This window comes from Pleurodeles waltl, chromosome 6 (assembly GCF_031143425.1).
Source record: "Pleurodeles waltl isolate 20211129_DDA chromosome 6, aPleWal1.hap1.20221129, whole genome shotgun sequence".
In the NCBI taxonomy this organism is placed as follows: domain Eukaryota; kingdom Metazoa; phylum Chordata; class Amphibia; order Caudata; family Salamandridae; genus Pleurodeles; species Pleurodeles waltl.
This window is the reverse complement of record NC_090445.1, coordinates 240058731-240083766: the sequence shown is the minus strand read 5'-3', so window position 1 is coordinate 240083766 and position 25036 is coordinate 240058731. Positions and strand designations below refer to the sequence as shown.

The 25036-nt window shown below is 46.2% G+C and overlaps 1 protein-coding gene across 7 annotated transcripts in view; it reads left to right on the top strand.

Moving 5' to 3' along the window:
- Positions 1-25036, top strand: part of MARCHF10 (membrane associated ring-CH-type finger 10) — a 299651-nt gene that overhangs the window by 42383 nt on the left and 232232 nt on the right. For 4 of the 7 annotated variants that reach the window (XM_069237996.1, XM_069237993.1, XM_069237990.1 and 1 more), the window contains exon 2: positions 15770-15888. In XM_069237996.1, the coding sequence (XP_069094097.1) occupies positions 15790-15888 (99 nt within the window). In that variant the 5' untranslated portion in view covers positions 15770-15789. The remainder of the gene's footprint in view (positions 1-15769; positions 15889-25036) is intronic. The other 3 variants (XM_069237997.1, XM_069237995.1, XM_069237991.1) reach the window with 1 other exon arrangement.

Genomic DNA, 25036 nt, shown 5'->3' with positions numbered 1-25036 from the left:
AACCAAAGAGTTTCGTGCAAAACTGGGCCACATCAGTCCCCTTCTCTGGTTCACGTACATTGTGAATATGTATGTTGTAGCGGCAGAACCATGCTTCCACTGATAGGCTTATGCTGTGCAAATGTATTGACTTATCCAAATCATGTTTTATAAATTACATCACTGCAAAAAAAAACTGCTACACATGATGTCTGCTCAAGCAGTCTATGACAGGTGCAAAAGTAGAGAGCTAATAACTTCAATGAATAGAATTGGTGTATCAACAGTTAAAATGACAGTACAGAGCAGGAACTTGTTAGCAGCTCATGCTGTAAAATCTTGTGACTCAACAGCACATCACTTCCAAGTCACTTTAACAGGACAGGATTTACAATTGCTGCTCTTATAAAGTTTGATTTTGTAGACAGCGCGTATTTGTCTGGAATATCTAGCACTCATGATACTGCCATGGTGCTTTTTTATAACTGTACCAGTGAAGTAGCTGCTGAAAAACAAGCTGTGTCAGTTGTAGACACAAACAAACAAAGCTGCAAACGTGTAATCCAACTGCCTTGCCAACGTGTGCAAAATCACTACAAGCCATCAACACATTCCAGTCTACCAGAAAGTTTCAAAGTGGCTGAGGTTATGGATCTTCCTCTCCCTGTGCTGTGGTCCACAAAGCTGATTTAATTGAATTTATCATATTGCTTATTTAGTGCGGGCTGAAGGATGACGAAAAGCCATTTCCTCCTTGGGCTGGAATTCATGCTCTGATATCCTAGAATATTGTCCCACTGAAAAAGGCTGGGTTTTTGTGTACCAGTAATACCATCTCCTGTCACAAACTACGCAACAGTATACACAGCTCTAAAAAAAAAAAATCAAAGACATTTTGTGGTGAAAGACAAAAAGGAAAGGTTCAATGCTGTGGCTCCAGATATGAAACTGGAATAGACGATTCAGAAATCACAGAAAATCTCCAAGGAAATTGTTGGTCAGACACGTAAAAGTGAGTATGTTGCTCAATGGCAGCTAGTTTACTATGAAATCCTTTCTATTTGCAATGTTTTCAGAGAGATGACAAATTCGAAATTAATGGGCCATTGTGAAACTGTTCCTCACCACAAACTTGTGGGAAAGAGAGGGGAACGTTTTATGTGTGTGAAGTGTTGACAGCCTTCTTTATTTCATGCAGCAGCAAAGAAATCCCTTTCAAATGACTGAGCCTACCACACAACTTCGTGACCAAACAACATGTGGATAACGATATAAAGACACATCTACTAGATGTCCTGGAACATGGATCACAACTATATGCAGAACTGAAGCAGGAGAGATTTGTATTGAAAGAGAAAAAGCTGTTTCACATAATCACTAATGCTAAACTTCCACACTTTAATTACCATAAGTAATAGTTTTGTCCAACCAGCCACTACAAAACCGGTTACAAAAAACAACTTTTGCAAGCACATAGAGAGATGGATGTAGCAAAAGAAACGGGTGACTTTATCAAGGACATTCTGTTGCATGATCTTCTTCTTGCAACAAATGCACTATTTGATAGAGATGCTGCAACCAAACCATTGAAGCCCAAACTCGTACAAGGTCTTGAAAAAAAGCCTAACACCTGAAGAATTTAAATTTGAAAAAGTGTCCTCATTGAAAATTGCTGTTGTTGTGGAATATATGTCTCTTTTTCCTCTATTATAGCCACCATTTTGGAAAATGGTGTAAGGGTTAATGTTAGAAATGGGGTCTTTGGTTGGCAGTCAGGTTACCCCCTGTCCAAGCAAGGACGCTCTCTCTAGTCAGGGTAAGTCACACACAATCCAATTTATCCTGTGCCCACCCTCTAGTAGCTTGGCATTGAGCAGTCAGGTTTAACATAGAAGGCAATGTGTAAAGTATTTGTGCAATAAATCATGCAATAACACAGTATAACACCACACAGGTTTAGACAAATATTGAATATTTATCTGGTTAAACTAAGCTCAAAATTATCAAGCTTTGATAAGTACAAGTTAAAGTATCACTTTTGTAATGAAAAATAGGCTCTTTAGTACTTAAAAAGCAATAAGTGTCTCTTGTAAGCACAAAGTACCTGGTTTGCATCTAAATTACCTGCAGGGGAGCGCAGAGGAGGAGATGCGTGGAAAACGGGGAAGTATGAATCGCTTTCTCCGGGCACACACAGATGATGCGTTGATGCTTTTCCACACAACAAGGGCTTTGCATCGATTTCCGGCACCCAGACTTGGATCCTCTTCGGGTTGCAGGGTATTTGGACGCCCCGGGGCCGATGCGGAGAAATCTTGGGCATGCAGGGCAAAGTCACAGGGGCTGTTTCGATCCAGTGGGCCGTGCGTCGTAGTTCTGGTCGCAACGTTGGCGGTACATCGATCTCCACTCGGGGAGCTGGGCTGCGTCATTCCGGTTCGGCGTTACAGTGATTTTCAGGCTGTGTGGTTCGGTTCCTGCAGGCTGTGCTTGGAATTTTGCCGCACAAGAAGTTCTTTGCAGAGATGAAATCTTTTTGGATGTGAGACTTCAGAAAACAGGAGGCAAGCTCAATCCAAGCCCTTGGAGAGCACTTCTCAGCACAGCCAGAGGGCAGCAAGTAAGCAGGGCAACAGCAAGGCAGCATCCCTTTTTCAGAAAAGCAGTCAGGTGAGTCCCTTGGGCAGCCAGGCAGCTTCTCTTAGCAGGTTGCAGGTTCTGGTTCAGAGTTCCTTTCCCAGTAGGTATCTTGTCAAGAAGTGGTTGAGTTGGTAGGGTCAGAAACCCAGTTTAAATACCCAAATGTGCCTTTGAAGTGGGGGAGACTTCAAAGAGTGGCTTAGAAGTGCAGAAGGTACCCTTTCAGTTCCATCCTGTCTGCCAGGGTCCCAGTAGACGGTTTGGCAGTCCATTGTGTGAGGGCAGGCCACTGTCCTTTGACATGTAAGTGTCAGGCCCTCCACCCTCCCAGCCCAGGAAGACCCATTCAGTATGCAGATGTGTGCAGGTGTGACTAACCATCCTGTGTTTGGGGTTGTCTGAATGAAATGCACAAGAGAGCTGTCAACTAACGTAGCCAGACGTGGATTGTAAGGCACAGAAGGATTTAAGTGCAGAGAAATGCTCACTTTCTAAAAGTGGCATTTCTAAAATAGTAACATTAAATCCAACTTCACCAGTCAGCTGGATTTTGTACTACCATTCTGGCCATACTACATATGACCCTGTTACTCCTTTCAGATCAGAATCTACCACTCAAACAGTGTATGAGGGTAGCCCTAATGTTAGCCTATGGAAGGAACAGGCCTCACAGCAGTGAAATACGAATTTAGGAGTTTTACACTATCAGGACATATAAACTACACAGGTATATGTCCTGCCTTTTATCTACATAGCACCCCTTGCCCTATGGGTTACCTAGGGCCTACCTTAGGGGTGACTTATATGTAGAAGAAGGGGAGTTTAAGGCTTGGCAAGTACTTTTAAATGCCACGTCGAATTGGCAGTGAAACTGTACACACAGGCCTTGTAATGGCAGGCCTGCGACATGGTTAAGGGGCTACTTAGGTGGGTGGCACAATCAATGCTGCAGGCCCACTAGTAGCATTTAATCTACAGGCCCTGGACACAGGTAGTGCACTTTACTAGGGGCTTATAAGTAAATTAAATAAGCCAATTGGGTATGAGCCAATGTCACCATGTTTTAAGAGAGAGAGCGTATGCACTTTAGCACTGGTTATCAGTGGTAAGGTGTGCAGAGTCCTAAAACCAGCAAAAACAGTGTCAAAAAGTGGAGGGAGGCAGGCACAAAGTTGAGGGTGACCACCCTAAGGCTGTCAGGTCTAACAGTTATTCTGAGCAGTTATTGTCAGTCTCTATAAAACTAATTGACCCCCCAGCAATATCAACCAAGCTAAATCACTTCTCTAATGATCCAAAAACACAAATCAAAAATGAAAATCTCTGAACAGTAATTTTGTATCGAGGTATATCAGGGAGCCGGGATTACTTGGTAAGGCATGCAGCAGCATGTAAAATTGCTGTGAGAGTTGCTTTAGAGGCTTTGGGAAGCCCAGCTAACATTGCATTGCTGCCATCATGGTGCAACAACACCAGAACTTTTACCACTGCTTGGTGGGATTGAGCTTCCTGGGAGGAGGATTTTGAATGATGCAGTTTAGGCTGGGTTGTAGATGTTTTCTGTTTGATGGTAAATATGATTGATTTCACTTTGTGACCTGTGTGGAGGTGATGTCTAGAGAGAAGAGTTGATGAAGCTAAGATTGTACTCGGGAGGAGACTTGGTCTAATACAAGTGTATGAGCTCTATTTTAGCTTGTTTAGTTACTAGTGTACATGTTCATCAAGTCTGTCAGTTTTATCTGGAATGTCTTCACAGTAGCTATGTTTGATGGATTGGAGATTTTCAAGTAGAATTGTGTACCCTGCGCATACTGATGAATGCTTATGTCCTTTTTCTTGATTTCATCAGAGTTCTCGGTGGTTCCAGGTGTAAATTGGATAACTAGGTGTATAATATTGATCCTTTGGACACTCCATATTTTAATGATAAAGTAGGTACTCCGAATAATTTAATTTGAATGACTAGCCATATTGATGGTAGGCAAGAGAAGAACCAACCTTCAATTTCCACTCTGGTAGATAGGATGGTGAGAAGGGTTTCCAGGTTTATGGTGTCAAATGTTGAGGAAAAGTCTAGCAGAACCAGAAGGCATAAGTCTTCTCCATCTAAAGCGCCGAGTAGGTTGTTAAGTATTGCAAGAGTACCAGTTTCAGTGCTAATTTTGGTCAAAATTCCGATTGTGAACAGTTTAGAACATTATTAATAGATATGTGTGGCACAAGTTACATTAAAACAACTTTTTTAAATAATTTAGCTCACGAAGAGCATTTTGGAGCTTGGTCTGCGATTTTGGACATCTAGAGCATGGGTCTCTAATAAGTAGCTTGGGAGCTAATGGTAACTTGTCAGTAACCTCAAAGTTGCTCTCAGAGGTGAAGTCAAATGCAGTATCTCAGAGTCTATGTAAATTAAAGAAGGCAACACTACTCATCTCAAGAGCTTTAGAATGACAGCCAATCATACCTATGGTAGGGACTCATACTAACACTCAAACACAGTGTTGGCCTATGGGGCCGCCGCTTTACCAACTTTATTCAATCTCAATATATCTAGGTCACAAGGAGATTGACCATGTCTGCTTTATCAGTCACACAATGTGTATGAAGAGTGGACCTTAAAAGAAGAGTAGCAGCACTAGCCTGAGAAGTAATCAGACCTGACCCACCAAAGCGTGGTACTGCAAGAGTCAGAGTGAAAATGTAGCATTCTGATGGATACAACTACCTGTGGATTCCTCACCTTATGAATTCGTCCTTGCGTCAGCATCCGACGGAAAGTCTTCTTCCTAGCTGTTCACGTCGATGAGGACGTCATAATGGCACAGCTCCACGTGACTCCGTCTGACGTCAACGTGCCAATAAGAGGTCCTCGTCGGCGTACTGACTTCAGTTTTCCTTTTTTCTGTGCCTTCGACGCCAACGGTTTTTCTTCCTGGCTCGTTGATAACTGTAGCGCTTTTTGGTGGTTACAATGTCGCCTCCCAAAAAGTCTGGTTTCAAGCCGTGTAGAGAATGCGGGGGTCGGATGTCAGTGACCGACCCCCATTCGGATTGTATTTGGTGCCTTAGCTCGGAGCATGATGTAGAAGGATGCTCTTCGTGCCAGAGCATGAATCCGAAAGCTCTGAAGGAGCGCGAGGCGAAGCTCTTCTTGGCAAAAGCGAAGAAGAAGGGCCATAAGAAGGATTCCTCCCATGCTTCTCCCAAAAGGCATAAGAAGCGGCGTCATCATGACTCTCGGCACCGTCATGATTCTCGCGCCGTTCGGAGCCGATCGAGGTCGAGGTCTCGATCTTCCCGACGTCAGAAGACATGGGAGATGAGCCCTACTGTCACGCCTCAACCCGAGAGTCCGGAGTTGTCGCCGGCGCCATCCGTATATGAGGTTGTTCAGGGTAGCCCTCAGTTTTCGCCGGCGTCGAGGGAGCCTGATGTACAGCAGACCTCGGCTCAACAGTACCCGGCTTTCCCGGCTCCATGGACGGATCCGGCTGCATTTCTAAATGCGATGTATGCTGTGTTCCAATCCATGGCCCCTGCTGGTGCACCGGCGGGTCCCACGGGGCCATTGCCGTTTAATTTGGGTTCTCCGGCGCCGTACAAGGCTGCTCCATTCATGCCCTTCTGCCCTTCAGAGACTGGCGGTTCGGCGCCGAGGGTATCCCCTGGCAGGAGTCCTCCTCTGGTGACGGTGGATCCTTCTTCACGTCAGCCGACTCCTTCTCCGCATCTTCCGACGTCGTTGATGTCCCCATCCAGGGCGGCTCCATCACCTTCCTGCCAACCGACTCCGAGAAGGTCATTGGTCGACTCCGTGTCAGCGCCGGCTCCGGCGTCAGGTGAGTCTAGGAGTCGTCCATCTCTTCCTGGGCACTTTCGTGATTCGAAGTCGTCGGCGTCGATGGATTCTTTGTCGACGCCGGCCTTAGAGACGCATCTTCGATCTCGGAGGAAGGCTTCGAGACTTTTGGAGGAAGAGGAATATAGACAGTTGGAGGAAGGCGAGATTGAGCCTTCGGATGAGTTTCAAGGTCTTGCCACTGCAAGTGGTCTGGATACTTCTCCGGAGTGGGACATTGCGTCTCTGGGGGAGTTTACTGAAGAGGCCGCTTCTTTCCATTCAGTGGTGAAGAAGGCAGCGGAGTACCTGGATTTACCTTTTGTCTGTGGCAGAGGTAAAAACTAACCTGCTCACAGAGGTACTACATCCCTCCTCGTCCAGTGCTGACCCTTTGTTGCCTTTCAATGAGGCTTTAACTGAGCCTATTCTAGACTTGTGGAAGAAGCCAGTAACAACTCAGGCTGTGAACAGGGCAGTGGCGAGGAGACATAGGGGCGCACCAGGAGATCCGTTTTTTCTATCATGACATCCAACTCCGGAAAGTTTAGTGGTACAAGCGTCATGTTCTGCAAGGTCTGCTCCTGGGACTTTCTCTGGAGTCCCTACTGATAGGGAGTCCAAAAGGATGGAGCAGACTTCAAAAAAGATCTTTTCATCTTGTAGTATGGCGCTTAAGGCTACTAATTCTACCTGTGTGCTGGGCAGATACGTCCACGCCCTAATGGACTCCGCTAAAGAGATGGCGAAAGAACTGCCACAAGAGATGCAGAAGTCGTTTGGTTCCCTTTTTATGGATGCGCAGGCAGCTGCTCAGCAAATAATACAATCTGGCCTGGACACTTCAGATTCCATAGCCAGGGCCATGGGAACATCTGTGGCTACTAGGAGGCATGCATGGTTAAGGTCCTCTGGTTTTTCTTCAGATGTTCAATCCACCCTAATGGATCTGCCATTCGATGGAGAGAAGTTGTTTGGGGACAAGGCGGACTCTGCCCTTGAACGGTTTAAGGACTGTCGGGCGACAGCTAAGTCCTTGGGCTTACAGACCTCGGCTGCAACGCCTTATAGACCTTTTCGTAGGTTTCGGGGGTTCACTCGAGGCTCTGTCTTTCAGAGGTCGCAGTCCTACGCCCAGCAACCTGCCAATCCACGCTATCGTGCCTTTAGAGGGCGGGGTAGCGGTAGAGCTAGAGGTCCAGCCCAGCAGCTGTCATCTTCTTCATCCTCCTCTGGTGGGCAACAGCAGAAGCAGCCCTAGTTTTCCCCACTTTATCAACCATTCTTCTCCTGTAGGGGGAAGATTAAGGCGGTCATTCTGACCGCGGCGGTCGGCGGTCGCCGCCCGCCAAGCGGTTCCCGCCGAAAGACCGCTCTGCGGTCAAAAGACCGCGGCGGCCATTCCGGCTTTCCCGCTGGGCCGGCGGGCGACCGCCAGAAGACCGCCGGCCGGCCCAGCGGGACAGCCCCTTCAACAGTGAAGCCGGCTCGGAATGGAGCCGGCGGAGTTGAAGGGGTGCGACAGGTGCAGTGGCATACGTCGCGATTTTCACTGTCTGCACAGCCCAGTGGCATGGCAGTGCAGGGGCCCCCAGGGGCCCCACGGCACCCGTTACCCCCATCCTGGTTCTGGCGGTGGACACCGCCAGAAACAGGCTGGCGGGAAGGCGCTCGGAATCCCCATGGCGGTGCTGCAAGCAGCGCCGCCATGGCGGATTCCCTGGGCCAGCGGGAAACCGCTGGCTCCCCTTTTCTAACTGCGGCTTTACCGCCGCGGTCAGAATCGCCCAGGAAGCACCGCCAGCCTGTTGGCGGTGCTTCCGCCGCCCTCCGCCATGGCGGTCATGGACCGCCAAGGTCAGAATGACCCCCTAAGTCTTTTTCTGCAGAAATGGAAGTTGATTACAACAGACTCGTGGGTGCTGGGAATTGTGGAAAAGGGCTATGCTCTCCCCTTTCAGGAGTTCCCTCCTCCCTCCCCCCCCGGTCCTTCCTTTTGTTCAGAAGACCATCTTCTGTTGTTACAACAGGAGGTTGTCACCATGTTGGCAAAAGGCGCTATAGAGTTGGTGCTGTTGCAGGAAAGGGGTCAGGGGTGTTATTCAAGATATTTCCTGATTCCCTAAGTGGACAGTCGTTTACGGCCGATCCTGGACTTGAGGATTTTGAATTTATTCCTCAAACAGGAAAAATTCAAAATGCTGACCCTAGCGCAGGTTCTTTTAGCGTTGAACGAAGGAGACTGGATGGTGTCTGTCGACTTGCAGGACGCGTACTTTCATTGCCCGATAATCAAGTTGCACAGGAAGTATCTCTGATTTGTGGTCGGAACGCAACACTACCAGTTTGCGGTCCTTCCGTTTGGACTTATTTCAGCACCTCGGGTTTTAACAAAGGTGATGGCAGTTGTTGCAGCACATCTCAGAAAGAGGGAAGTAGCGGTTTTTTCCTACCTGGACGATTGGTTGATCAAAGCCAAGTCTCCAGCGCTTGTGTTGTCTCATCTGCGAATGACAACACAGTTGTTGTTCGATCTGGGCTTTTCAGTAAATGTACCCAAATCTCACCTGGAGCCCTCTCAACGCCTCCTGTTCATAGGGGCAGTACTGGACACAACAATGTTTCGGGCCTACCCCCGCCTCAGCGGGTTCGGGACATTCAGGCGCTGATTCCATTGTTTCAGGTTGGAGCAGCAGTTCCAGTCCACAAGGTCTTACGCCTGCTAGGTCTGTTTGCTTCTTGCATTCTGTTGGTCACTCACGCTCGCTGGCATATGAGGGCTCTTCAGTGGTGCCTCCGCAGGCAGTGGTTCCAGCACAAAGGGGATCTCCGGGATTCAATAAAGATCTCCAAGGACGCTGTAGCGGATCTTCGTTGGTGGACAGTGGACGGCAACCTTTCCCAAGGAAAACCGTTTTCACTACCACCTCCTGTGGCCACAGTAATATCGGATGCTTCCACTCTAGGGTGGGGAGCTCATCTGGGGGACCTGGAGATCAAGGGTCTTTGGTCTCCAGCGGAACAGATGTTGCATATCAATCTGTTGGAATTGCGGGCGGTACGTTTGGCGCTCAAGGCCTTCCTCCCTACCCTTCGCGGTCAGTCAGTTCAGATTTTGACGGACAATACTACTGCGATGTGGTATATAAACAAGCAGGGAGGAGTGTGGGTCGTACCTTCTTTGCAGAGAAGCCCTGCGACTCTGGTCCTGGGCTCAGGACCATCGGATTTGCTTAATAGCTAATCATTTGGCCGGAGTTCTGAATGTACGTGCGGACGATCTCAGTCGTCATTTCTCGATAGATCACGAGTGGCTTCTCCATCCAGACCTGGTCCTCCACATCTTCGGGATGTGGGGCACTCCTCAGGTGGATTTATTTGCCACTCAAGAGAACGCGCATTGCCCGTTGTTCTGCAGCCTCCAGTATCCGTTGCAAGGAGCATTGGGGGATGCGTTTCAGATGTCCTGGATGGGCCAGTTGCTTTACGCGATTCCCCCCCATACCCTTGATTCCTCGGGTTTTGAGGAAGGTTCGTCAAGATCGGGCCCAAGTCATCTTGGTAGCTCCGGACTGGCCGAGAAGGGTATGGTATACAGACCTGCTTCAACTCTCGCAGTGCCCTCCGCTCCATCTCCCGCTCAGGGCAGACCTCCTCTCACAGTCGCAGGGGCAGGTTCTACACCCCCACCTCCAGAGCCAGCACCTTTATGCCTGGAGATTGAACGGGGCAACCTGAGTTCGTTTTCTCTCCCACCGGATGTAGTGGATGTTATTCTATCGTCCAGGCGCCACTCCACTAAATCCATTTATGCCGGCAGGTGGGCAAAATTTGTGGCTTGGTGTGGGGAGAACCAAAAAGATCCCTTGAAGGCCCACCTTGCTGATGTTCTTTTATTTGCTCTTAGTTTGGCAAAGAAAGGCTGTACGGTGAATACGGTTAAGGGCTCTTTGGCGGCTCTTTCGGCGTTTCTTTGCCTTCCGGACCAGCCTTCTTTGTTTAAGTCTCCAATTGTAAATAGGTTTCTTAAAGGTTTAGTGAATAAATTTCCTCCTGTGCCCTTTCACATGCCTCAATGGGACTTGAATTTGGTTTTGACGTTCTTGATGGGTTCGCCTTTATGTATGTATAATTAGCCTAGGAGCTGAGGGAACCTGTGATCCAGAGCAATGAAAATGAAGAGCCTCATCTGCATTAATTTATGTGTCCTTCAATAATAAGCTCTATCAAGGCGAGGAAGCTACATCTGGTGTCAAGGATCTCCAAATGTTTATGTTAGCCACCATCATATGGGCTTATATCTGGCACAATTTTGTCAGTTTATGGCATAATAGTGCCCATGGCATAACAATGGTCATCCTTCAATCAATCAGTCTTTTTTAGAGCACGCTACTCACCCCTAGGGTCTCAAGGCACTGTGGCGTATGTCCTCAGGATTCAGTCGAAGAGCCAGGTCTTGAGGTTCTTCCTGATTTGAGGTAGCAATTGCGACTGTCTGAGGTGGAGAGGTAAGGTGTTCCAACATTTTGCTGCAAGGTAGGTGAACAATCTTCCTCCAGCTGGGGCCATCTTTATGCTGGGTACGGTGGCGAGTGATTGCTGGGAGGAGCGTAGAGGTCTGACGGGCAAGTAAAAAGTGATGCAGTGGTTGAGGTAGCTGGATCCAAGGTTGTGGAGGGTCCTGTAGGCGTGTACAAGGACTTTGGGCACTCTTGGTCTAGTTTTGGCATACTAGCAGACATCATTGACTTGTTAGGATCATGACTGACCTACCTTAGCTAGCTCCCTCACATAATATTTGCCATGACTGATTTTATGGTGGCAACCCATGGTTCTTATGTTGTCCAGCCTTGGCACAGTTGTATCAACCATTATAAAAAGGATACTATTGGCAAAATACGGGCATCCTTGGTGCTATGGTGAGCATCCAGGGCCTATGACTATAATACCTGTGTATTCAAAGCAGTCCATGAGGTATTTTTAAAGGTGAGTACTCAATGAAAATCACAAGTTAATGTAGGGTATTTCCTAAATATTAAAACTGATATTTTAAAGGCATTTTTTTTTTTAAACAAAGGTTTTCTTCAAGAAAATTGAGTTTGTTTGCCCAAACTGGAAAGTTGCATTTGACAGAAAAATATGTGGATTTTCAGAAACTGATATGCTGACGAAGATAAAGGGTTGCAATTCCAAAACACATTTATAGTTGATAGCTGAATGATAAGTCAAGCTGAGTTATGGAGACTAATTGTTGTGGTTATGTCCCTTGGGCAGCAAGACACTAGAGTAAGGAGGATAGGGCCGTGGTTAAGTTTAGAAATCGCCTGAGGCCTTTTGTTAACAAGGAACTGCTGATTAGTCTTCCTGAGCACTGCCATTTGGTGGATGGTGGAGTTGACGGTGCCACTGCAGTCTTTGTTATGTAAGTTGAGGAAATCCCTAGATGAGGCCTCCCTTTTGTCTGTCTCTTAATACTCTTTTAGTTGGGCTGATGACAGCCAGGTGCAGAAACTTCAAATCTAATGGTGGATGTGTTGTGGGTACTCCAGGTCCAAGACACCCCCTGTGCCCTATAAGCCTGAAAGCCTAGCGCCCAGATGTGAGGGGACATCACTGGAAGTCTGCACTGCTAGAGGACCTCCCTGAAGTACATAGAAACCTATTGTTCTGCTGAGAGAGGGAAGGAGTCTGCCTGGCCCTGCAGGAGGAGAGATTCTCCAGGCGGTGTTAGGTTCAGCATGTCTTCGGTGGCTGAAGGACATCCAGAGAGAACTGAGTGCCATAGGGCGACCTTGAGGTAACCACTGTAGCTGTGTGATGCTTGTATTCCCAGCTAGGGTTTACAACTGTCATGATCATCCTAGGCCCTGGTATGGGCTTCAACTGCTTTGATCATCATAGGCCTGGTTCAGGCTACATCTACCTTTAGCGCAACTGGGGATGCAACTGCTGTGACCACTGTTGGCCTGAGCAGGGCTGTGACTGTCATTTATCCTGCATCACTGCAACTGGCATGGCTGAGCCTTCACCTGCTCTGACCCTGTGGCTTTGAGAGGATGAAGTTGAGTGGGCATATGGTAGGATGTGGCCCACATCTGGCTCCCGTCGCAGTCTTGTTATATTTATACTTTCCATTTTCCCCCCAGCAACATGTGCATAGGGACCATCCAAGATAAAATAAATGAATAAAGACTAAATTCCTGCTTATCCAGTTCACCAAAGGAGGAGGTCAAACTTGAACTGATTGCACACCTGATCCATGCTTTACCTGCTCCAAAATGGAGATGAGGAGCAAATCCAGCTGATAGAGTGATAGCAGGAAGGGACTAGGAAGGCAATTGAGGGTGCATAGCATCGCAAAGAAGAATCGCGCCCAGGGACACTATCGGTACCCGGAAAGTCAAGTTTGGAGAGGGATGTACTTGGTACAGATTACAGAGCCATTGCAGTTAATGTCCCGTATCTCCTACCTGCCCTATGCCCCTGCTCCAGTCAGGGTCTGATAGTATTTGCTAGTTTGCATATAGAGGTTACTGTTGTCTCCTTGTAGTTCCATAGACCTTCCATGGCTTGAAGAAAATTTATTTTTTATGTTAAAGTTTTAAAGATTTCAGAAAGTTCAATAGGGCAAATGTCCTTTAGAGGACATACGGAGAGCTTTATCAGTTTAGTTTATTACATAGCTGCTCCCTGGATCTCTTCTACTGCATGTATGTTCCAATCTGCAATACAAACTGCTGTTCCAGTAAATAAACACATAGGGGACCATTATGAGTTTGGTGGATGGAAAAGACCATCTGCCAAACTCCTGCAGTCAGGTTACCACAGTGCGGTCCCCTTCCTGTGGGCCCCATTATGAGTTTTCTGCTGGGTCCGCAGGCTGAAACAGAGTTTCCGCCCGCTGGCCCAGCAGGACACAGCCCACAACATTGATGCCCGCTCATAATTAAGTAGGGTGCACTAGCACCCATTCGACTTTTCACTGTCACCAAAGCAGACAGTGAGAAGCGCGACAAGGCTGGCCATTGAGGCCCCTGCACTCCCCATGCCAAGTGCATGGGCCGTGCAGGGGCCCCCTGCACTCCATCTTCGCCAGCCTTTACATGGCGGGGCTACCGACATGTAATCGCTGGCGGAGAAGGGACTCGTAACCCTGACAGATTAGGACCGCCAGCACCTCCAGTGGAGGAGAAGTGGTGGTGCTGGCGGTCCGACTGTGGCGCAACCGCCAGGGTCGTAATGTGGCTGTCAGTCCGCCACATTGGCTGTGGTCTGACCGCCACCGTGGCCCTGGCGGTCTTAAGATGGTCGTAATGAGGCCCATAGTTCTGTCCAGACTGCAATAATCGTAACTTTCAGCAGCCTCTTGTGATTCAGTACTCCTATTTCAAGTCATCACACTACATCGCCTGATATAACAGAATTGCACAGCTCTCTCAAAGTACAGGTTATGACCTGCATCACCCAAGACTCCTGCTATGATTGTGATTGCCCTACAAATGGCTTATGAAGGTCACCTGAACAGTAATTTTCAGAACATTGTTATGGTTCCTCACACTATTATTGAACCTCAATCTCTGCCCGCAGGAGCCATTTTTCATTATGGTGTTGAACCTCAATATCTGCCCGCAGGAGCCATTTTCCAGTATAGAGACATTTGCACAGCCCTAAATATATATATCTCTCTCTTTCTCTCTCTCTCTCTCTCTCCCACTCCCCCCCCCCCCCCTACACATTCGTTATGTGCCATGATGACAACAGACATTCCCAGTACTAGAAAAAACAATTTATATAGAACCTCACTTGCAGTGCCTTGTGCTATTCCGGTCATAATACTGAGACACTTGTCTGCCAGTGCTTCTCACCCTGTCTTGCAGCACCTCCTGCCATTCCATTATGAAGATCCACACATAGCTTGACTACTGTCAGTAGGGTAAGTAAAGCTGGCCTCTTCTTAACAAGTGCCAGGTTGCCAACTCCCTGACTTCAGTGGAACCCTTGGGCATGATGGGTTGTGGATATTTGGAGGAGTTTTACCACACTACCAAAGTTATAATATCCACTTGCACTTATATATACTCCACAGTACCTGCTGGCAATACATCATCAAATTAAGCAGATGTGGACCTGAGAATAGTAAATCTGTACTTCGCTATGTATGCTTACCTCAACATAAGGCCTGATAAAGAGTTTGTTTTACAAATGCGATGTATAGACCATCATAATGCAAGTAAACAATGTACTTGTAATATAGCAGTCAGAATATCCGTCATGTTTGTGATGGATTATCCATCCTTGAAATAGTCACGTACGCAAAAGCATAACTTGGCTATCCCCTTTGGAGTATAATCGTATCAAATGCCCCTGGACAGTACTCAAACAAGAACACTGCCTATTAACCAGCGACCTGGGAAAAGGGTCTGACGGGGAAGGTCTGTTTGATTCTGTACTTGCCAACGAATTCTGTGGAAAACTGATGCTTCAACCATAAATCCAAAACTTTGTGTGTTGAAAGCCAACCATTTTCATTTAAACATTTGCTCAATCCTAGCTGCTTTACCCCATTTGTTAATGGTTCTTCTCTGCTCTCATGAATTCTAGCCAGTCATTCCTGGTCACATCACATTAGTGGTCTACGTTTCCAATGAGTATAAAATATTCTTGAATTGAGTGCTAAGGTTTAAAGAACTCCATTGTTTAGGACATTGAGATCACATAATTTGCACTACTGACTGTATCTTTAATAGCAAGATCCTAAAACAACCATATCAGTCCAAGTTCCAGAGTACGACTATGCTGGTCCACATCTTTCGTAGTGTATGAGGAGGAAGAATCCTTGCAGCATGAAAAAAATAATACTAAACGTATGGGAGAATGGGGGGATGCATCAGTTGCCTCACATATGAGGGTATATCACTCGCATTATAACTGTTCCTTATTACCTGGGTAATTTATTTCAGCATGTAAGGATCATTTGAAAAGCTGTCCAAGCATGGAGCCACGTGTTATATGGTGGTTTTACACAGAGGAAATGCTACTGAAATTGGTAATTATTTAGCATTCCTTAAGCTAGCATTCAGTCTGATGCCATCTCACGTGGTGATGTGATTGGTCAATGATGTCCCTGATAGTGGAGCTGGCAGAGGTGAAGCCATCAGAAAGGTGCCATTCTGTTGGCTTTGTAATATGATTCAGGAATATTGTAAGTGAGTGTACGAGCCTTTTAGGCTTCATTTAGAGTTTTGCCATAGACCTGCTGGATTGTCCTGGTCAGTAGATGAAAGCTTTGATTTTGTTGTTTTATTCTAGGCTAAATACTAGCAGTCATCATGTATGAAACATGGGAGAGACCAAAAGCCATCACCAACAGTCGCCACATGCTGGAGGTGCAGCACAGGATTGATTCTGAGTATCAGGTACTGAACCAGGTAGAGTTTATTCTACTGTGTTTTAACAATAAGGGGTCACCTTTATATAAGGGCGTACGTCTGCTACCAAGAGCACTTCCCTTGACTGAGAGCCTCAAATAGTAAGAAGTGAGCAGAAGGCCGTGGAGATGCCTATGCATTGACAGTAATACCAAAGTAGTAAACCGTTCAGAACTTCACAGTGGTGTGAATTGGGAGACAACCATGTAATGAACAACTGTGTATATAAATGTCATTAAGGTACATAAAACACCACCCCCATCCGTATTTATCAATAACCATCATAGCTTAGCTTCTTCATAAGCCTAGTTGATTAGTAGCTGGGAAGGGTTGCAGACACTCACAAAAGCCTATAGACTGCATCTGTAGGTCCTCCCTGAGTGTGACACATTGGCCATGGCTGGCTGTAAAACCCCTAACCATTGTAGAAGTGCAGCTAGGATTCCTGGGAATGAGCTACATATTTTGCTTTTTTATCTACTGTGATTTTGGCCATCAAAAACTGATGCCTGTATATCTGCATCATCTCTCCTGTGCCTCTTTTACAATGACACTTTATTTCCTGATGTGGCAATCCTACTGGTACCAGAAGTGATGCATTGAACAGCCAGGTACTTGAAGTGTCATGTTTATTTAACACACCTTATTTATTCTGTCAGTTGCTTGTGGTCTGGCAGTTTCTGCAAAGCAAAGTGTTGCTTTTTAAAGGTGCCATCTGGAGAAGGATTTTGCAGTATATTTCCAGGCATCATCAAACAAAAAAAACTTTGCCGAACTCTTATTGTCAGAGATTCGTAATATAAGGTTGGGTAAGAAGACAAGCTGGCTGCTTTTCAGTGGATGGCTCCATTAACACCGTCTGCCTATTTTTCAGAGAGCAATAATATTTTTTCCTGTTAGTCTGAGGATACATAAGATCTGAGTGTTAGGTAATGTATCCATCAGTCCATCAAAAATACAATATCTGTTTGGAACTGAACTGGTTTTCATTACTATCTCGATGATTCCCTTTTGTAAGGACATGGTGGAACTTCCTACTCTGGGGCTCTATCTAGGATGTTGCATTAGCTTTTATTAGGAGATGATGAAACTTGAATACAGCATATTTCTAAGCACACAATAGGAGATCCTTTCTTGTATATTTCCACATGGGTTCCTTTTGAAGTGCCAAGGATAAATGAGCTTTTTGCATCTATCAGAACTCTTTTCCAATTTTGGGATTCAGATAAATTAACATTTGAGATATATAATTGTCCTTAATACGTATATATTTTTGGTGAGGGTCCTTTGTACCCTGTGTGCTAGTTTAGTTTTCCCCTGTGTCGTTCCTAATTGTCTAATTGAAACCCGCTGACATTACACGCTTTCCCAAACTGGAAGACTCCCCAGGTTCTTGAAGCAAGAAGGCAATAATATTCCCTTGCACCACTGTCCCTCAAGGACTGAACATGGGTGGAGAAGACTTCTATAACATAACCCTGATATAAGTAGAGTAATCTGCCTGCTACTTAAACCTACACGCTTAGTATATTTCGTATATTTGTTATTTATTAGGAATCCCTTCTACCACAAGTGTTGAACAGAGTGCAACTTGAGAACATTGATAAAAGTGGGGTATATTTTCAGAGGATATACTTACTTTTTCATATATGTCTATGTTTAAAGCTTCACACGGTAATTACAAAATAGGTTAAATTATAAATTCCATATTTCACATATGTAGTTTTTACAGATTATTGATTTCTATACCAATTCAAAGCTCATTTCTGCATAAAAAAGTTTTTTAAAAAATAAACAAAACTGAAACAGAAAATTATAAAAGACAAAAACAATTAGAGGAGAAGGAAGCTAACCAAAGCCATTAACTTAAAGCTAAGTTTCTATGGTGGGAATGGCGAGTACAGAACCTTTACCGACAAGTCACCTCATCTTTCATAGCAAAGTAATATCTAACACTGCTTACCAGTCCGAGTGGAATGATACGTCTGAGGTTCAACTTTAGACATAACTGTCTCAAAGGAGACACAAGTAACAGCCTCCTCAGACCTATGACCAGAAGATGCAGCTTCCTTATTGTGCTAGTCTTTGGGCAGTTTAAGATGGCCTGTAGCAATACAATGCATTACAACTGAAAGAATTGGCTTTACTGTGACCCAGCATTGAATAGACATGGTAAACCAAACATAATATGGAAGTGGTCTTTGCCAGAGTGATTCAGCATGTAAAATTTATTTTATTGAAAATCTCCCCCTAAAAGGGCTCGATTTTAATGCATTCAGCTAACACACGTATTATATTGCCATCCAAATTATTGCATCAATGGCATGCAGATGTTCGCATGAAACCTTTGAGGACAACCATAGATTAGCTGAATTGACATAAAACAATATATTAGCAAAGGCTTCTTGCACGCTTCCTCTAAAAAACATAATCTGACAATTGTATATTGTATGTTTTTCAAGAACGTTGCATAATTACCAGAAATAGTACTTGTATTTAGGAAGGTAGTGCATATGACAGGAAAGAAGTGCATTCAAGAAGAATATCCTTGAATCTCTTCTGGAGCTGAAAATGTATTTATATTTTTTCATATCCAAGCACATATAGTTGTTGTAATTTTTTATAGGAGATAGACTGCCTTACAAAATGAATCCCAGAGAGTTACGATGTGCGGGTAATGTATCAGCGATGTTAGATGAGAAATAAGTACTGTCCCACATAGAAAGCTCATAAGATATACATTGAATCCCATATTCTAAACAGCTATCCTTCTAAGGGTACGTGAATGTGCATAGACTTTACTTGTTTGGAAAGTTTCGTATAGTTGGATTTAAGTAAAGAGTAGGTTGTTCCTGCGTGAAAAGAAGGAATGAAATGTACAGGTTTGTGCTACCAGATTCAAATTCATAACCTACACTATCTAACTACCCCTGGCTGCCTAATAACTCCAGTCTACGGGCCTCATTACGAGTCTGGCGGTCTTCAGACTGCCAGACTTGTGGTCGCGGTCAGACCGCTGCACTCCTGGCAGGCCAAATTATGACCGTGGCGGTCAGATCACCAGGGGACCGCCGCCAGTGCCAGGAACAAGGTTCCCAATGGAGTGGCAGCAGTTGGAGTTGTGGTCAGCCACGGCGGCGCTGATTTCAGCGCCACCATGCTGATCACAAGTCCAGTTTCCGCCAGCCTTTTCATGGTGGGGACCCTGCCATGAAAAGGTTTGTGGAAAGCTAGTGCTGGGGGCTGTGGCAGGGGGGACTTCATTGCCCAAGCTTTAGACATGGGCAGTGCAGGAGCCCCTCTGCCCAGCACCCTCGAAATGCGCACTGTCTCTGCTACGGCAGACAGTGTGCATTCCGAGGGTACTGGGGGCACCCTCACTGCGATGGCATTGGCCTCGGCTCTATGATGATCTGAGGCCAGTGCTGCTGCACTGTTTCCAATGGGCTGACCTTCGCAAACCTCCGATTTCAGAGGTTTCCGCCAGTCAGCCCAGTGGAAAAAATTGTAATCAGCCTGGGGGGGAGACCACCAGCTCTGCAGTGGTTTTCTCTCCATGGTGATTTTGGGCCAATGGTCAGCCCTCCAACCTCGTAATGAGGCCCCAAGTCTGGGAGGGTAAGCACACTCTTCAGTGATTAAACTTAGGGCCTTATTACGAGTCTGGCAGTCTTAGGACCACCATAGTCACAGTGGCAGTTGGACCGCCGCAGTTGTGGTGGTCTGACTGCCACATTACGAGGTTGGCAGGCAGAAACGCCAACCTACCGCCGTCCCTGCCAGGATCCTGAAAGGCTGGCGGCAGAGCTAGTTGTAATCATCAAGGGCCACCCTACTGATTACAACATTGTTCTCTGCCAGCCTTTTCATGGCAGTTGCAGACAGTCCACATTTGAAGGGTGCTGGTGCCCCCTGTGTGCGGCAGCATTTCCGCCGCCTCTATTATGAGCCGGCAGCAATGTTGCCGCAAAATTCCCACTCGGCTGACCGGTGGAAACCTTGGTTTCCGCCAGTCACCCCGGTGGCAAGTCATAATGGGGTCGGTAGGGAGGTGGCCAGCACCATGGTGACCTCCTCGTCAGGAGTTTGGCGGATGGATGTTTCCATCCGCCAAACTCACAATCAGACCCTAAGTTTTCAATGGGTTGGTTGTCATTGTTATTTTTGCCAAGAATAAGATGTGACTATTGTGTTTAAAAAAAAAAAAAAAAGATATTTGGGATAAGGCAAGTACCTGCTCTAATCAGACAGAGTTTGATGTAGAATAGAAATATTTACTGGATTGACTTGCCCAAAGATAGCAATCCGAAGATTGAGCTATTTTAAGTAAATGGTAACTTTTATAATGTAGTGTCTTGAATTTAATAGAACAAATGTGATCTCCATCTGGGTGCAATCGACGTTTAGATACATGTTTGATTGGTTTGATCAAGGCCATATCTGTTGAATGTGGATGATAGCTTCTGATTCATTAACGTTTTCCGATAGAGTGGTCTGACAGCTAAAATAATGTGTGAGGAGATTTGAGATATCCAATTCTTTTGTAAAGAAAATACCATCCTATCCAACTGAAAGCCGTTTTTGCATCAGGAAAACACTATTAAAAGGGATCTTGTAAGTCTAATCAACAGCAAGCATTATAACAATGAGGTTATTATGATCTTTAGTGCAGCGACCATCAGGCAAATCCATGCTCAGCTAAGACTAGAGAAGGTAAAACAAAGTTAACCCTATTAGCCAATGTTTTTTTACCTAAAGTGTCCGCACCACATTCTATAAAGAAACCGGGAGAGCAAAGTTTGGGGTCTTTTTTTCTTTTTTAATAAAAAAAATGCTACATTAGCCCTTTACCAGCTATTAGGAATGTTTCCTGTAACCATGACAATCTTCTGGGAGTTCATATTGCCCTGTGGATTTAATAGCGGGTCTTGCTCAGTGACTTTGCTAAGTTCATAGGAAGCAATGCCTTCACAAAGTGTCTTCCCAGACTTTTCAGAAAAATCCTGCCTGTCATTATTGAGGGAAACCTTTCCATGTTAATCTTTTATTAAAATTAATGTGGCAATAGATCTTGATGATAAAGAATTACGTAAAATGTTAAAAATGCCTACTCATTTAGATATGAGTATCCTCTACTCTTGTTTCATTTTCAGTACACCAAGTATTTTCTTGACTATCTTTAGTCATTAGAAATATGATTAATCTAGAATATTGACTGTTTTCTTCCATAGGGTTGGCATGTGTCTCTCATGTTTTTCTTGCAGATTATTATTATTTTCACTTACTGAGCTGAACTGTTACCTGAGTGTGTGTTAGTGCTTAAGAAAGAACATAAAAACAGATTGTCTCAGTGGGGAAACTTAAGACTAAACACCATGGAGGACAGATTTTATTAAAGTGTGTAACAACAGTTTTTAAGTGATTTCCTAAACATAAGGAGATCATCAATATGGTGTAATAGCCAGGGAGTTCCACAATTGTGCGGCCAGCACAGAGAAAGAGTGACCACCAAGTAGTTGTCTCTTCACTTGGAGCACAATACGTAGATTGGCAGAGCAAAACAGATGGGAATGCCAGTAACAACAAATCCTGATGGATACATCTACCTGTGGATTCCTCACTTTTTGAATATTCCAGATGGAAAGTTTTTCTTACACACCACACCACATCGTCGAGGACGTCACAATACAGCGGCTCAGCACGCATATCTGTCTTACATCATCGGAGCCATAAGAAGTCCTCGCCGGCGTGCTGGCATCAGTTCCCTTTTTTCCGCACCTTCGACACAAGCGGTTTTCCTACCTCTCTGCGTGGTTTCCCTGTTTCAAGGGAACTTCATTGTCGAAGTTTTGTTTGTGCGACAATGTCTCCACCGAAGAATTCAGGCTTCAAACATTGTCAAGAGTGTGGAGGTCACATGTTGGTTACTGACCCTCACGAAAACTGCCTCTGGTGTTTAAGTTCGAATCACAACGTCAGGGTATGCTCTTCATCAGAGCATAAACACTAAGGCACTAAAAGAAGGGGAGGCAAAGTTGTTCCTGGCGAGGGCTAAGAAAGAGAAATGGGGCCGTCGTCGATCCAGGCCTCAAGAGGAATCGTCGTCCCATAGGTCAGCGAAGTCGCACAAGAAACAGCATCGCCATAGCTCACGCCGTCGTTTATCCCGAGATGCCAGCCCTCAGTCTTTGTCTCTGGGTTCGAGGTCCCAGCGCAGCGCACCTTGGGAAGCGAGTCCCACTCTGTCTCCTCCACAACCGAAGTTGCCTAAGGCATTACCAGTGCCATCTTTGGTGGAGATCTCTGCGTCGCCCACGAGTCCTGTGGTGCAGTTCTCTCCTGTGACTCCATCAGATCAGGAGATTAAAGAGCAGGCGCAGGTCAGGTTCAGTCTCTGTAGCAGGACCGAGAATATCCGACCTTTCCAGCCCCAGGGACGGGTCCTACCAATTTCTTAAATGCCATGTTTACCATTTTTACTACAGAAATGGCCCCCTCTGGTGCACTTCTGTCCCCACGGGTCCATTGGCCTTCTCCCTGGGAGATTTCCCAGCACCATATAGGCAGGCTCCTTTCATGCCTGTGGCCCCGTACCCATTGTCTGCAACGACACAGAAAATAACACCATCACCATTGATGTGCAAGAGTTGTTGGCGCCACAGTCACCGTTTCCCACGTCGGATAGGTCCCGTCCTGCGTCGAGTCATTCTACCCCTGCCTGGAGTAAGGTCCCGGCGCCGACCCCAGCTCCGTCAGCACCACAATAAGCTTCATCGACGCCGGGGCCTTCTCTGTCAATGATGTGGCTGTAATCCATACTAGGATCCAGGAGGGTAACCTTGAGGCTCTTGGAGGAGCAACTGTATGTAGAGGGTAGAGGACCAGCAGTATCAGGACCTCGAAGAAGGGGAGATTCCGATGCCTTCCCAGTAGTTTGAAGGCATTGAGCTGACGAGTGGCCTGGACGCATCCCCTAAATGGGAATTATTATCTCCTGGGGGCATACCCCCTCCAGAGGTTATCTCATATCATTGGGTAGTTAGGAAGGCTGCAGAACTTCTGGACTTACCACTGCCTTCTACAGAATTAAAATCAAACTTTTTAACTGAAATTCTTCATTCTTCCCCTGCGGCATCAGAACCCCTGCTGCTATTTAATGAGGCTTTGTGGGAGCCAGTCCTAGATCTGGGGCAGAAACCTGTTTCCACTCCTGCAGTTTCGAACTCCATTGCCAGGAGGTATAGGGCGGCACCAGGGGATCCTTAGTTTCTAAGCCAGCATTCAACACCTGAAAGCCTGGTGGTTCAAGCTTCATGTTCTTCGAGGTCTGCACCTGGTTCCTTTCCCACGACTCCTGCTGACAGGGAGTGAAAGCGGATGGACAGTCGGTGAAAAATATATTTTCATCAGGAAGTATGACATTGAAGTCAGTGAATGCCACTTGCCTGTTGGGCAGGTACATCAATACGCTAATGGATTCGGCCAAAGAGGTCATCCCCCAAACTGCCGCAGGATGTGCAGTCATTTTGCGGAAGTCAGGCGGCAGCAAAGCATGTCATACAATCAGGCCTAGATACAGCGGACTCTGTTGCCAGGGCCATGGGGACTTCATTCGCCACCAGAAGGCATGCATGGCTGAGAGGATTGAGGTTCTTCCCGGATGTGCAGTCTACGTTAGTGGGTCTTCCATTCAATGGATCCAGGTTGTTTGGGGCCAAGGCGGATTCAGCCTTAGAGAGGTTTAAAGAGAGCAGGGCCACCGCCAAGTCTTTTGGTCTTCAGACACTCTCCACAACCTATAGACCTTTGCGTAGGTTTAGGGGGGTTTGGCCATAGCTCCTTCATTCGTTGGAGGCAGCACTTTCAACAACAGCAATCTGCCATCCCGCTCTATGGACCCTAAAGAGGTCATCGGAAAGATAAGCAACGTGGTGCAGTCCACTAGCCATCCTCCTCCTCTACTTCATCCTCCTCTGCTAACCTTTCAGGGAAGCAACCCTAGTTCTTCCATCTTTCACAAGCATGTTTTACCCGAGGGAGGGTGATTCATGTCCTTCAAGAGTGGGAGTTCATAACAACCGACAGTTGGGTTTTAGGCATTGTAGGAAATGGGTAGGCCTTCTCTTCCGGGAGTTTCTCCAGCAAACGTTTTGTTCGAAAGAGCATCTACTGCCACTACAGCAAGAAGAGCATAATCTGCTTTTAAAGGGCACAGTACAGTTGGTTCCGGAGCAAGAAAGGGTTCAGGGATGTTATTCAAGATATTTCCTGATCCCCAAAATGGATGGCCGTTTACGGCTGATCCTAAACCTCAGGATTTTGAATTGGTTCATCACACAGGAAAATTTCAAAATGCTGACCCTAGCACAGGTGTTTCTTGAGCTGATCAAAGAAGGCTTGATGGTTTCCATAGACTTGCAGGATGCGTGTTTTCATATTCCCATCCTGCAGTCACACAGGAAGTATCCCCGGTTCATGGTAGGGTCGCAGCATCACTAGTTTGCAGTTCTTTCGTTTGGTACTTCTGCACCTGGAGTCTTCACAAAGGTGATGGCAGTGGTAGCTGCACATCTCGGGCAGTGGGGAATACCACTATACCCTTATGTGGACGATTAGTTGCTCAAAGCCAGATCTCCAGAGTTGGTGCAGCATTACTTGCATTTGACCACCCAGCTGTTGTTCAATCTGAGGTTTTCCATCGATGTCCCCAAATCTCACCTGGAGCCCTCTCAGTGCATCCTGCTCATAGGGGCGACACCACAGTCGATCGTGCCTATCCTCCTCCACAGAGGGTTTAAGATATTCGGGCTATAATTCCAATGTTTCAGAATGGAACGCTCATTCCAGTCCTCAAGACCTTACGTCTGCTTGGTCGGTTCGCTTCCTGCATTCTGTTGGTCACTGATGCACACTGGCACATGACAGCCCTCCAGTGGTACCTCTGCAAGCAGTGATTTCAACACAACGGAAATCTCAAGGGTTCAATAAGGATCTCCAGGAGCACTGCAATGGAACTTTACTGATGGTCTGTGGACAGAAACCTAACACAGAGGAGACTGTTTTGCCTACCACCTCTGGTGACCACAGTCATAGCGGATGCTTCCACTCTAGGGTGGGGAGCACATTTGGGGGGGTCTGGAGATCAAGA